This window comes from Onychomys torridus, chromosome 6, assembly GCF_903995425.1.
Source record: "Onychomys torridus chromosome 6, mOncTor1.1, whole genome shotgun sequence".
NCBI lineage: Eukaryota > Metazoa > Chordata > Mammalia > Rodentia > Cricetidae > Onychomys > Onychomys torridus.
In genome coordinates this window covers 120,886,747-120,900,436 of record NC_050448.1, presented here as the reverse complement: position 1 = coordinate 120,900,436, position 13,690 = coordinate 120,886,747, and the positions used below count along the sequence as shown (strand labels likewise).

Genomic DNA, 13,690 nt, shown 5'->3' with positions numbered 1-13,690 from the left:
TCTCATCTTCTACCTTGTTAAGGCAGTCTGGTCTCTGGCTATTTCCGCTATACTTTGGACACCTGGCTAGCTAGCCTTCGAGCCTCACATAAATTCTCTTCTCCCTGCTTCCCAACTCAAGATGGGAGTGCTGGGATCCCAGATATGGACCACCTCATCAGACTTTCTGGGTGGGCTCCCAGGATTGAACACAGGTTGTCAGCTTGGGAGGCAGATATTTTACCCACCAGCCATCTCCTCAGCCCCAGTGTTCCCTTTGGGATCACATGTATCTCCCTGGGCTTTGAAAGCCACTAAGGCAAAGATCAGACATTGTTCTGTGCTTTGCTGCTCAGGACAAGGCCAATCTCATGTTTTAACTTTATTAGATGGAACTGAACTGTTCATCCTTGGTCTGCAGCACCCCAGTGCTTTGTTATACTTTGTAATTCTTCAGATTTCCCAGAGCCTCAGAGATTTCAAGCATTAAACACATACATTTTTTTTTTTTTTTTTTGTCCTTTAAGAATCAATGATGTTGCTGGGCGGTGGTGGCACATGCCTTTAAAACCAGCACTCGGAAGGCAAAGCCAGGTTGATCTCTGTGAGTTCAAGGCCAGTCTGGTCCACAGAGCGAGTTCCAGGACAGGCACCAAAACTACACAGAGAAACCCTGTCTCAGGAACCCCCCCCCCCAAAAAAAAAAGAATCAATGATGTTAAAACAGTCTTGTTTTGTTTTTCAAGCTGAAACGCAACCAAAGAAATAGCTCATACTAGCGTCAAGTTGCTTTCAGCTTGCCATAACTTAGGGCACCACCACCTACCCAAGGTGTGCTTGCAAAAGCACACACTGGGTGTGCTTGCCTGGTGCCTGGAGTGCCTAGTAACTGTTGTGAAGGTGGCCACATGTCGTGGGCGGTGGCAGCTTTGACTGCCTCAGGCAACAAAATCAGTGGTGATGACTAAGTTATAACAGCAATCTCTCTCAATCTCTTCTGCTCCTGGCCCTCCCTCCCTTCTTTCCTCCCTCCTTCTCTCCCCTTTCCCTCTTTAGAGGAAATGAGAACAAACTCAGGCAGGGGCCCTAAAGAGAATGATTTTTATTAACTCACTAATTGTCAGACTCTCATCTCATAGAAACCGGGGATACACAGTTACTGAAAACAGAGTTTTGAATTTGAAGGTGGATTCCACAGGGGCACATGTGTACCATGCTGTCCTTGAACGCAATGACCTGTGGAAACAGACACTCTGCTCTACTAAGAGTACTAAGAGTCTTGCCTTGCATGGGTGTGTAGACAAAATTCTAAACAGTCTTAGTAAATAAGAAACATAGAGCCAAATACAGAGGAAATAGACTAGCTTTAGCTTACCACCAGCAGTAGCTTCCACAGAGAGCTTCTTCCTGTCTGACTTGTGTTTTTATTGCCTTTCTGTTCTGCCTTCTCATTGGCTCCTAGCCCAGCCACATGACTTCCTCGTCACTGCCTGTCTATACAGACCTCCAGGTCTCTACGGTTGGTACTGGGATTAAAGGCTCTTGTCACCATGATTGGCTATGTCCTTGACCACACAGAGACTCTGCCTGCCATGTGATAGGATTAAGGGTGTATGCACTGCCGGACTTCTGCTTTATGGCTATTTGACCTCTGCTCTCCAGGCAACTTTATTTATTAACATACAAATAAAACATCACATTTCATCACAAATAAAACATTACCATATGGGTGCTCTAGTTACAAACTTCTAGTGAAGCCTCCTTGTCTCATCTTTTAATAAAATACTCCAGAGGCTATTTATAAAGTTCAACTGAATGCACAATTCCTCATATAAAAGATGGACTCCCCGGAGGGTTCCAACTGGCCCCACTGCTGAGGCCAAGGAGCAGCCAGGTCTGTCTGACCCCCAGACACAGCACTTTGTTTGTTTGTTTGTTTGTTTGTTGACTTACCTGGTCCTTTGGATGCACTTCTCTGACTCTATAACTAGGCCGACCTTTCATTTTATTGTCAAGGAAACCAAGACAAACCCTATGCTGCTCACCATCATGGAGGGCTACAGGCAAAATGGCAACGCTGTGGTAGGCAAGGCCATTTGAGTGCTGTATTGGATGGTCTCTGGTACCCAGTGCAGGTCAGAATACTAGGCTAGATGGGTCTTTTTAATCATAGTGTCAATATACCATACACATGCATATATAGCCTGAGTTCATCTACTCTACAGTCTACAGACTAGAAAATACTTTCTGGAATAAGGCTAGCTCATTTGATGCTAATTATCATAAAAGTTAAGATCATGACAGTGCTTAGCAAGAGAGCTTTATTTTATTAATTAATTAATTAATTATTAAGCACTTTCTGTGTGCCAAGCATCAGGCTGAGTATTAACACACATTCTTATGTCTTCCTTCACACAATCAGCCCAATGTCAGAACCCTCCCTCGTACTTAATCCCCGTGACCTGTAAGAAGCTGGTACAAATAAAAAGCTTCAATCTGTCTGTATGCTTTATCTGTGTGCTCATCAACTGTGCCCAAATTAAATCCTTTCTGAATTCCTAATGCAGTGTGTGTGTGTGTGTGTGTGTGTGTGTGTGTGTGTGTGTGTGTTTTAAAGTAGGTAATTAAGAGAAAAGTACTTCCAGAAATAAAACACAAGAGGTGGAGGCTGAATTCTTGATTCCCTGAAATCTGGAGCTAGTGACTTATAATCACTATATTTCAAATTGCTCAATCATCTCCTGAAGATAGATTGCAGGGTGGGGTGGGAGGTGCCTTTCAGTTCTTTCCAGTGAAATGTTTCTGTGTTAGCACAAGACAAGCAGTTCTGTCAGGTAAGGGATTCAGACAGAACTGCAGGGCTTCCTGTGGCCCTGAGCCAGGGGAGGAAATAAACAGATGTGGTTCCCATTGGATACAGGTGCCCTAGGAAGACTGTTTCCTGTCATGCCACCAAGACAGTGCCAGCTTCTCACAGCACTGACTCAGGGGAGAGCAAAGAGGAAGACAGAGTGGCATTTGGGGAGGGATTAAAAAACATAAGAAAATGCCAGTTTTTCCATTTTACTGAGAGGTCATAAACTTCCACAACCAAGAGTTGAGTGGCAGCTCTGATATGTGTGTATGTCTGCCTGTGGAATCTTCCTTAATCACTCTCCACATCACCATCATCATCACCATCATCATCATCATCAGTATTATTATTGACTAAGTCATTATTATTATTAGTAGTAGTAGTAATAGTAGTAGTAGTAGTAGTAGTAGTAGTAGTAGTAGTAGTAGTATTGACTAAGTCTTATTGTGTAGCCTGGAACTTGCCCTGTAGGCTAGGCTGGCCCTAGACTCAAAGAGATCTGATTGCCTCTGCATTCCAAGAACAAAGATCTAAAAAGCTCACTCCAACTTTCTTTTTTGAGTCAGGGTCTCTCACTAAACCTGAAACCTACTGATTTTGCTAGATTGGTTGACCAAGGAACTCTAGAGACCTGTCCATCATCACCTCCTCAGGGTTCAGATTACTATGTCCAGCCTTTTTTTTTTTTTAATAAATAAAAAAAAGATTTATTTTGTTTGAATATTTTGCCTGAATGTATGTATGCACACCATGTGTGTGCCTGGTGCTAACAGAGTGAAGAAGAGGTGATCTTTTGGAACTGGAATTAGGGATGATTGTGAGCTGTCATGTGGTGCTAAGAACTGAACTCCCCTCAGCCTTTTCCAGAACAGCCCCATTCATTCTAGAACCTTCTGACACCACATACAAACTCAGGACAGCATAGACTCTGGGGAGTTCCTGTCACACAGAGGACCAGACTGGACTATATCCCCTCTAGCAGCCAAGCTATCTTCTGAGTCTCATGGAGTACTGTGAGCCAAATGTTTGTTGCTTTTATAAATAAAGTTTTATTGGAACCCGGAAAGAAAAAAAGAACTGAACTCCTGGCTGCTGCAAGAGTAACAGCTTCTCTTAACTGTTGAACCAGTTCTCCAGCCCACACCCAGCTTTCTCTGGTGATCGAACTCAGGTCCTCATGCTTGGGCAGCAAACACTTGAGTTTCTGGGTCATATCACTTCTGATCCTTAAGTCAAGTTCATTTGGCAATGAAATGGGCAGTGGGTACTCTTCTTAGAGGCTACACAGGTAGTGGGAGCTACAGAGCACTGGAGAGGACAAGTCCTTTGAAGTCTGCAGCCTGAACATCACAACCAGCAACTGTGAAGTGTCTAGAATCAGCCAAATGGTGTTTCAACCTTATAACTAATTGTCAATGTTTTAAAATGTGAAGACTTCACAAGTACAGCTGATCTCTGGAACTCTTTTATATGAGAACACAGGCCTACTTTTTCACTTATCCATATCCAATAGCCCCCAATACTAAGGACAAGCACCAGCCAGTACTCATCCTCAGGCATGCTATTTTGTGATCTAGCAGTCTGCAGCAATTTGAATGTGTCCCCTGGACTGGGATTATCCTTATAGAGATAGAAAGCAAGGCAGAACCCCACAACTCTTTTCCAACATTTAGGCAAAGTCCTGGCAGGAACCCCTGATCTCTGGCCAGTATGCTAAAGAAACCCTGTGGCTCAGCTACACTGTCCTTACAGTTGGTGAAAGCTCTGCTGCCCTTATCCCAAATGTGCTTCCCTATCAGCAGACATGTACCTGACCTTTCAGCTTCACATTAGCAAGTTCAGCCCTAACTCCACATGCCTGCATCTTCATCTGACCCAAGCATCCCCCAGGGGAAGTTCAATGTTAAAAGCTTTGATTTGTATGTCACTGGTGCCTAGCACTGTGCCAAGACATTTCATGAACTAAATAAATATGGCATCCAGAAAATAAAGGGTCGGTCCTTTGATAGATAGGTATTCTTTTACTCACAATATAGGAGAGAAAATAGTTAAAAGCAAATTGATGAACCAGAAAGTAAGTGGTACTGAAAATTTAACTCAGTTATAAATGCAGTTCATCCCACCCAGGCCCGGCCTTCTTTCATAGGTAGGGACTGCTTAATCAATGTGGTTTGCAAGGTGTCCAGCCTTAGATATCTTCCCTATCAGCTTACCATAGTTCCTAAAAAATCCTGTAACTTACTTCCATTGAGACTTTGTTAAAATAAAACACCTTCCCCCAATCCCTTGCCATCCTCAAGGATAATGGAGGTCAGCAGCTTCAGTTAACTTATTAACTATTCTTCTATCTGATGTCCTTTTCCTAGACTGTCTGGCTATGTAGTGATAGGATTACAGGGAACCTTCCAGGATAGAACAGACCTGAATGAGCTAAGGAACCAAGAGCAGGCACTCCAGGCCTATGGTTAATTGCAAGAGCGATTTGGACCAAGATGCCTTGGTGCAGCCTGCTAAGTGAGTGGCCTGTGGCTAGTCACTGGGCTTCTGGAGTTCTGTTTCTTCATTCAGGTATAAAATGATGGTTAGCAAGGTAGTGTGTGGAATGGAGTAGGCCCTAGGGGCACAGCCGTTCTTAGGAGGGGCTCTCCAGAGATGTGGCCCTGAAAGGATTGCTGGGGTTTTTCTCTTTCAGGCCTCCTTTGCTGGTGTGCAGTTGAAGCAAGAAAAAAGGCGGTGGTGCACACCTTTAATCCCAGTATTCAGGGCAGGGGCAGAGGCAGGCTGATCTCTGTGAGTCTGAGGCCCTCTGGTCTACAGAGTTCCAGGACAGCCAGAGCTACACAGAGAAACCCTGTCTTGAAGTGGGGGTGGAGGAGAGGAAGGAAGGAAGGAAGGAAGGAAGGAGGGAGGGAGGGAGGGAAGGAAGGAAGGAAGGAAGGAAGGAAGGAAGGAAGGAAGGAAGGAAGGGGAATGGAAGGAAGGAAGGGGAATGGGAGGACGGAAGGAAGGAAGGAAGGAAGGAAGGAAGGAAGGAAGGAAGGATGGAAGGAAGGAAGGGGAATGGAAGGGAGAGGGAGAGAGAGAGAGAGAGAGAGAGAGAGAGAGAGAGAGAGAGAGAGAGAGAAAGAGAGCATGCAGTAAGTTGTAGGGGACTCAGAAACAGAGTGAGCCCCAGCTTGTGTTCCCTTTGAAGTCCAGACCTTCTGGACTTCACCCGACCACCCCCAGACAACCCCGTCACCCCACCCCTCTGGTTTCTTCCTGTCTCAGCAAAGGCCACCTTCCTACACACAGTCCCCAGCCCCCAGTTCCTGGGCGTACCCTCGAAGTCTGGCACGGAGAGGCCACTTGCTGCCCCGTAGGGAGAACGAGTCAACAGCGGGGTGGACGGGAAAAGTGACATAATCCTTGCAGCTCCCTGTGCCACCAGCCTCTCCCACAGCGCGGGCCTGCTTTCTGCTCTCCCGCGCTGCGGCCGGGGATTGAGGTGCTGCGGACTGCGGGCTCCCGCCAGCCTTGGGGTCCCTTGCTACGGGGGGAACCCGGGCGTGGGCGGCCAGGATGCACTTTTCAGGAACGCCGCGGCGGCTGCGCGGTCGCCGGGCAAGCTCCCAGGACCGCCGCCCCCTCGGAGCCGGATGACGGAGTCTCGAAAGACTTTCACCAAATATGGGCCGAGGCTGGAAACGTCCTGTGCTGCGCGTCGCCGGAAACCTCGAGTCGCGGCCACCGCGGGAGTGCGGATCTCGGGCCAGCGGGCCACAGGGGGCGGCGGCAGCGGGGCCCATCCCGGTGGCCAAGGCCCGGTGCCCTCGTGCCCTCCCGACCCTCATTTCTGTCACCATAATCCCAGACACCCCCGCCCCCGCCCATGCCAAGTTATGCGGGTGGGGGAGGGAAGAGGGGTGCAAAAATGTGGGGTGACGGGAGGGTGCCACCTTAAAGCTTCTTGCAGACATTTGTAAACAGGGCTAAAAAAGTGATGTCGTGAGCAACCCTTTATCTGATTATGGACACACACAAGCGAAAGTGGGGAGGGAAATGAGGGCGGAGAGGAGAAAGGTATTAGGGTGAGGGAAGAGACTGAGATAGAGAGAGAAAGGGAGGGAGGGAAGGAGAGGGAGGAGAGAGGAGACAGAGGGAGGAAGGGAGGGGGCACTCCTGTGGTCCGGGGCAGTGAGACCAGCAGCATCACCTAGAGCCTTGTTAAAATGCAGCCTAGGACAAACTCTGGAGTGGGGCCTAGCAATCAGACTTAACCAACCCTCGGCGTGATGCTGGTCTGAGACCCACTAAACTCGGAAGGTGGAGTGAGTGGACAGGTTTGGGATTATGATCAGTCTCAATTGCTGCCAGACGGTGAAACCTTCTTGAGGTAATCTAAACTTCCCTAGCAGTCACAATCGAGACTCCACCTCTCAGTCAGAGCCAGGAGCCGCAGAGGACAAGCTGTCCTTTCTCAGCGGCTTGCGGCTCAAAGAAACACGTCGTCGTCGGCTGGTGGAGGGACGGGGCTGGTGGAGGGACGGTAGCGGATAGAGCCATGCAAATGAGCACACCCGAAGCAACACTTACCCACACCATTTGCACATTCCCCTCCCTGTCTGTCAACGAAACATCTGTAGCTCTCAGCAGAGGAGGTGAGAAGGCGACAGGACGTCTGGGGTTTCTGGACCATCCTAGGCAAGGACTTAAGAAGCCGCTGTTCCTCTTGGTTACCAGCAGGCGAAGCAGGGCTTGCTGTTGGCAGAGGCTGTGCACATAGGTTACAGCAGCCATCCCTCCTCTGGCACCTCCTGGCCTCTTGGACTCCAGCTTCCCACCTCTTCCCACCACACACTCACTGCTTTAAATGGGCAGTTGATGGTAATGTTGTCCTGGTTCTCCTCTGGGACACCCTGGTTCTTTGAGATTGCCCAGTTGGAGGCCAGAAACAAAACCCCACACATCCTCGTTAGAAAACTTTAATCTGATTTTTAAAGGCATCTATGGAATGGCGTGTCTGTTTGAACGCTGTGCAGTACACTGGACTTCTAGGCTGCTCCTCCTCCCCCAGCAAAGGAACACAGTATATTTGGGCCAGTTGGATCACCCACTGTAACTTCATTTTAAATCATGATAGACAGATTGCGTGAAAAACAAGGAATTCCAAAGAATTTCCTGCTCTGGGAACAGAAGTTAGGTCTATATTTAACAACATTTGAAGCTGTCAAGAATGCCTTGTGGTTGGATAACAGAGGCAGAAAAATGTTAAAAACGCAAGCTACTGCTATACCCAAATATGGAAATATTGTTACGTCTGGTGTCTGATTCACCATCTGGAAATACTTACAACCATGAAGTCAAATAGAAAAGACGCCACACCAGAAGCCAGGAACCCTCGTCTCCATTCGCTTTCTCCATCACCTCCTTCTACCCTGTACTGTGCCTTCTCCACCCTCCACCCCTCCCCTCCCCGCCACTTCTTAAGATGGAAACAATGAACCTTTAAGGCAGGAGGAACTGTTCTCTAACAGATGAATAGGCTGGCCAAGGGGACAGGGCCTGGCTTTGCTTTATTTGCATACACCTGACAACCCATTGTCTTTGAAAGTCCCCACACTCAGAAAGCCTTCGAGGTCCTACTGCCCCTAGCAAATACTTCTGAATGAATGAACTTAGCTCTTTCCTGTAACAGCTGTCTTCACCCAATAGCTTCTCATTGTGCTCACTGGAGTCATTCATAGAAAAGTCCACACTGACGGCTCTCTTAAGCAATACTGCTGGGTTCTGAAGGCAGACAGGCCTCAAATATTGAAAATGAAGAGAAGCTATCCCAGAGCATTAGGGGGAGGGGGGAAATCTAGTACCATTTCTTATTAATATTACATAAGAAGACAGATTATGAAATTTTGGAAGTTTATGAATGGCACTGGTAATCCTGGAGAGGGTCTTAATGAGGGGTCTTCAGGTGTGTCTAATAAGATCTTGAAATCTGACTTATTTTATTACAGAATGTTGTCCTCTAAATCACTCATTTCTTTGAACTGAGAGAAAGAGAGAGAGAGAGTCATTGTACTTCACTTGAAAAGGAAGCCTTCCAAGAGATCCAAAGCAAAGGGGTTACACACACACACACACACACACACACACACTCGCGCGCACACACACATGCACACACACACACACACACACACACACACACACACACAGAGAGAGAGAGAGAGAGAGAGAGAGAGAGAGAGAGAGAGAGAGAGAGAGAGAGAGAGAGAGGAGTATTTCCCAGCTATCCAGAGGGCACAGTGGTCCCGCTGGACTGTCTTGCCCTGGCAGCTTTTGCACCTGATGATTTCGGGACAAATCACTCCAGGTCGTCTCCTCCGCTTCTGGTTTGGCTGCTCCGCTTCCACAGCCGCCAGTCCGGGGAGAGAGGCCAGGAGGGCTTACCCGGCCTCCCGCATCCGTGAGGAAATGCAAGTCAAGCTCCGGGAGAACTCCCTGCACTCGTTTCCTCTTGGATTTCCATCGCAGGCAGTGGGCTGGAACTAAAAATGGGAACCTCCAAAAACAAACAAGTACAACATACCAAAAAAAGAGGAGGAGGGATGAGGGAAGACCTCTGGCTGGAAATTTGCCAAGCGAAGAGGGAAGCTCCCCCCACCCTCTCATTCATAAATGCCACTCTGAGTATTAATTTGCAATACACTTCTCTTGGCTAATAAACATCATGCCATAGCTTTGGGACTTGATCCGAGCATGCCTCTTTGAAGTCCACAAATAGACTCCTGGCCCAGAGACCAGCTCCCCCTCCCCTTTGGACTCTGAGTAGATAACTACTCTCACCTTGGTTGTAAACAAGCAAACAGCTCCCTGCGTTCCCGGGTGAGGGCTTCGGCAGATGCCGGGTCCGGGTCCACTGGACATCTTCAAACAAAACTACTTTTGTTCCTCCCTCTCAGGTCCTCCCACTCTCCCAATGATCTGAAGTGCTCCCACCAACACATACACCACGCCCCCTATATACTCTTCAATCAAAATCATCACCCTCTCGCCCCAAGCATCCCACCCTCCCCAGTGAAAGTCGTTATTTAAAGTGGAAAAAACGAACTTTTTTTCCCCTTTGATAGATCTGAGAAGGGGGTTAGGGGGAAGGTGCAATGGAGCCAGGGGAGGAGCTTGGCAGCAGCCCGCGCCAACCAACATTCCTGAGATGTTTGAGAATTCTGGAACGCGCAGACAGAGCCGACGTCACTGCAACACGCGGCGCCGAGGCAGGCGGGTATAAAGGGCGGGCTCCCGGCGCCCGGGCAGACCGTGAGCGAGAGCGCCTCAGAGCAGCGCTTGCAACCTCTGCGCCTCCTCCGCCAGAACCTCGAGAGAAGTTCGCCCGCAGCCTCGGCCCTAGCCTCACCGCGCTCCCGGAGCATCCGATCCCGCTGCTCACCGCCTTGTCGGCTTCCGTGTCGCCGCGCTCGTCCCGGCTCTTTCTGCGCGCCACAATGAGCTCCAGCACCGCCAGGGCGCTCGCTGTCGCCGTCACCCTTCTCCACTTGACTAGGCTGGTGAGTTAGACATGTTTAATCACCGCTTCCCGGTCCGCCCTCTCCGATCCCTTTCCCTGGGCCCTGATCGTCCACAGAAGGGAAAGTTAGACTAAAAAGTTTGGAGGCAGCTGTTGCTTTAAGCGCCGACGACGTGTCCGGGGGGCCTCTTTCTGGGGCGCAGCCCCTGGGGTGGCCCGAGTGGCTGGACGCGATCAAGACACTCCAGGTGGCTGGAGTGAGCCAGACCCATGCTCAGGGCAGTGTAGGCGCCTCTCCGGAGCAATACAACAAAACAGTCTCACGCGTTTCTTCTCCCCCTTCTAGGCACTCTCCACCTGCCCCGCCGCCTGCCACTGCCCTCTGGAGGCGCCCAAGTGCGCCCCGGGAGTCGGGTTGGTCCGGGACGCCTGTGGCTGCTGTAAGGTCTGCGCCAAGCAACTCAATGAGGACTGCAGCAGAACGCAGCCTTGCGACCACACCAAGGGGCTGGAATGCAATTTCGGCGCCAGCTCCACCGCTCTGAAAGGGATCTGCAGAGGTAAGAGGCTTGTGGTTTGGCCCCTTTAAAAAAAATAATAGTCCCCATAGTCCAGAAGTTTAGTAATTTTGAGACCATGTATGGTGACGCTTTGTTGATGGTAGCTTGGCAGAAAGGCACATGATTTCAGCAGTCTGGAATGCAATTCAGTGTGTCTGGGCCCAACGAAAAGCGCATACGGAAAAGTGATTCCTGACTAACTTATTGTTCAGCTCTGGAGTCTCGGGGGAATTGTAGGGAACTTTACCATACATTGAATTGAACAGCGGAAAATATGTATAAGTTTCAGCCTGTGGCGGCGAATCTTAACCTTCTCCTCTCTCTTTTGGTGGTCTTTACAGCTCAGTCAGAAGGCAGACCCTGTGAATATAACTCTAGAATCTATCAGAATGGCGAAAGCTTCCAGCCCAACTGTAAACATCAGTGCACATGTATTGATGGCGCCGTCGGCTGCATTCCTCTGTGTCCCCAAGAACTGTCTCTCCCCAATCTGGGCTGTCCCAACCCCCGGCTGGTGAAAGTCAGTGGGCAGTGCTGTGAGGAGTGGGTCTGTGATGAAGACAGTAACATCAAGGACTCCCTGGACGACCAGGATGACCTCCTTGGATTTGATGCCTCGGAGGTGGAGTTGACGAGGAAGAATGAGTTAATTGCAGTTGGAAAAGGCAGCTCGCTGAAGAGGCTTCCTGGTAAGTGGAAATCAAGCCCTTAAGACCTTATACTGAAATTCATTCTTGGTCTGCAACTTTGCAGAAACTAGTGTGTGTCAGCATGCCTCTGAGGAGTGTTCCATTTGGTTTATTTTTCTAGTCTTTGGCACCGAACCACGAGTTCTTTACAACCCTCTGCATGGCCAGAAATGCATCGTTCAGACAACGGCATGGTCTCAGTGCTCCAAGAGCTGCGGAACTGGCATCTCCACCCGAGTTACCAATGACAACCCAGAGTGCCGCCTGGTGAAAGAGACCCGGATCTGTGAAGTGCGTCCTTGTGGACAACCAGTGTACAGCAGCCTGAAAGTAAGTTTCTTCAGGGACTTGACCATGACCCCAGCCACGTGGGTGGGATATGAACCTCTCTATTCCAGAAAGAGGAAAGTCCATGATATATTGGAAAGAAATTGCCTTTATGAAACCTAATACTATTGGGCTTCATACAATGGTTAAATGCACCTCTCCCCAAACAACAACAACAAATCACATTCCTGACTTTCTTTGTTCTTTCTTCCAGAAGGGCAAGAAATGCAGCAAGACCAAGAAATCCCCAGAACCAGTAAGGTTTAATTATGCAGGATGCTCCAGTGTGAAGAAATATAGGCCCAAATACTGTGGCTCCTGCGTGGACGGCCGCTGCTGCACACCTCTGCAGACCAGGACCGTGAAGATGCGGTTCCGATGTGAAGATGGGGAGATGTTTTCCAAGAATGTCATGATGATTCAGTCTTGCAAATGTAACTACAACTGCCCACACCCCAATGAGGCACCGTTCCGCCTCTACAGCTTGTTCAATGACATCCACAAGTTCAGGGACTAAATGCCTCCTTGGTTCCTAGTGTGGGGTGGAAAGAGGAGATGTATGAGCATCGTGGAGACATGGGTGGGGTGGTGGGGTGAAGGGGCTCATTGTAGAAGGGATGTCTTGCTCATCATTGAGTAGCATTAAGGTATTTCAAAACTGCCTAGGGGGCTGGTGTGGATGGACAATAATGCAGCCGCAGTTGGGGAATACTTCGCTTCATAGTATTGGAGCACGTGTTAATGCTTCATTTTGGAGCGTGTCGTGTGGATGACGTTCTGTTTTCTGTTTGTAAATTATTTGCTAAGTGTATTTTTTGCTCTGGATCTTTTTTCCCCCTCTTGGTTCTACAATTGTAATAGAGATAAAAAGATTAGTTGGGCCTCGTGAAAGGCTTGTTTGTCCTCTGACAGAAGTCAATGAAAGGGCCTCTCATTCCTTCCTGAGGGAAGGGGACACTCTGTGAGTGTCCGAGAGGTAGCTACCTGCACTCTAAACTGCAAACAGAAACCAGGTGTTTAAGACTGAATGTTTTTTATTTATCAAAATGTAGCTTTTGGGGAGGGAGGGGAAATGTAATACTGGAATAATTTGTAAATGATTTTAATTTTATATCAGTGAAGAGAATTTATTTATGAGATTAATCATTTAATAAAGAAATATTTACCTAATATCTGAGTGTTTGCTGTTCAGCATTTTTAGAAACCATCCAAGTTATCAGGAATAATTGCTCCTATCAGTCATTCCAACAGGATTTTTTTTTGAGGACCTACTATGTGTCGAACTACTCTAGGTGTCCTACTTGAATAACTGGTAACTCAGGAGAGAAAACTAGGTAACTCATCAGTTTGGAGAGCAAAGTCTTGAACACAGGCATTGTGTAAAGCATAAAAAAGGAAGCTGAAGTTTAATTTGTTAACCTAAAACAATGATTTATTTTCATAAGAACTGAAAGGAAAGCTTAGTTCCCAGCTCCAGGGTGATTGTGGGTGTCATAGAGAAGACGTGGGGAAGCCTTTTAATAACCTTTGGCCATAACTGCTTGGTTGAAGTGTATTTGAAAAGGTCACTGAGTTTGTAACTTTGTAATTTTTTAATATTATATCTAAAAATTAGTGAAGCTGCTTTAACATTTTACCCTTGGCTAGTTATGGGGGTGGGCAGGAATCTTGGGATCTATAGGGTCCCTGGTTAATAGATGAGTTTGAAGCAAAGACGTGTTAATCCTAAGAAGCCAGCGATTAGGTAAACACGCTACCAAATGCAAAAGAATGTGAGGAA

At 48.0% G+C, this 13,690-nt stretch overlaps 1 protein-coding gene across 1 annotated transcript; it reads left to right on the top strand.

Annotated features, from left to right (window-relative positions):
- The first annotated feature begins 10,136 nt into the window (after positions 1-10,136).
- On the top strand, positions 10,137-12,983 carry Ccn1 (cellular communication network factor 1). The gene is made up of 5 exons (XM_036190741.1): positions 10,137-10,374; positions 10,681-10,894; positions 11,236-11,583; positions 11,705-11,913; positions 12,125-12,983. The coding sequence occupies exons 1-5, from the start codon at positions 10,312-10,314 to the stop codon at positions 12,425-12,427; spliced, it is 1,137 nt and encodes a 378-aa protein (XP_036046634.1). The 5' UTR covers positions 10,137-10,311; the 3' UTR covers positions 12,428-12,983.
- Positions 12,984-13,690: the final 707 nt, after the last annotated feature.

Coding starts and splice junctions, on each gene's coding strand:
- Ccn1 (XM_036190741.1), top strand. CDS start 10,312: ATGAGCTCCAGCACCGCCAGGGCGCTCGCTGTCGCCGTCACCCTTCTC. Junction 10,895..11,235: donor TCTGAAAGGGATCTGCAGAG/GTAAGAGGCTTG, acceptor TGGTCTTTACAG/CTCAGTCAGAAGGCAGACCC. Junction 11,914..12,124: donor CAGTGTACAGCAGCCTGAAA/GTAAGTTTCTTC, acceptor TCTTTCTTCCAG/AAGGGCAAGAAATGCAGCAA.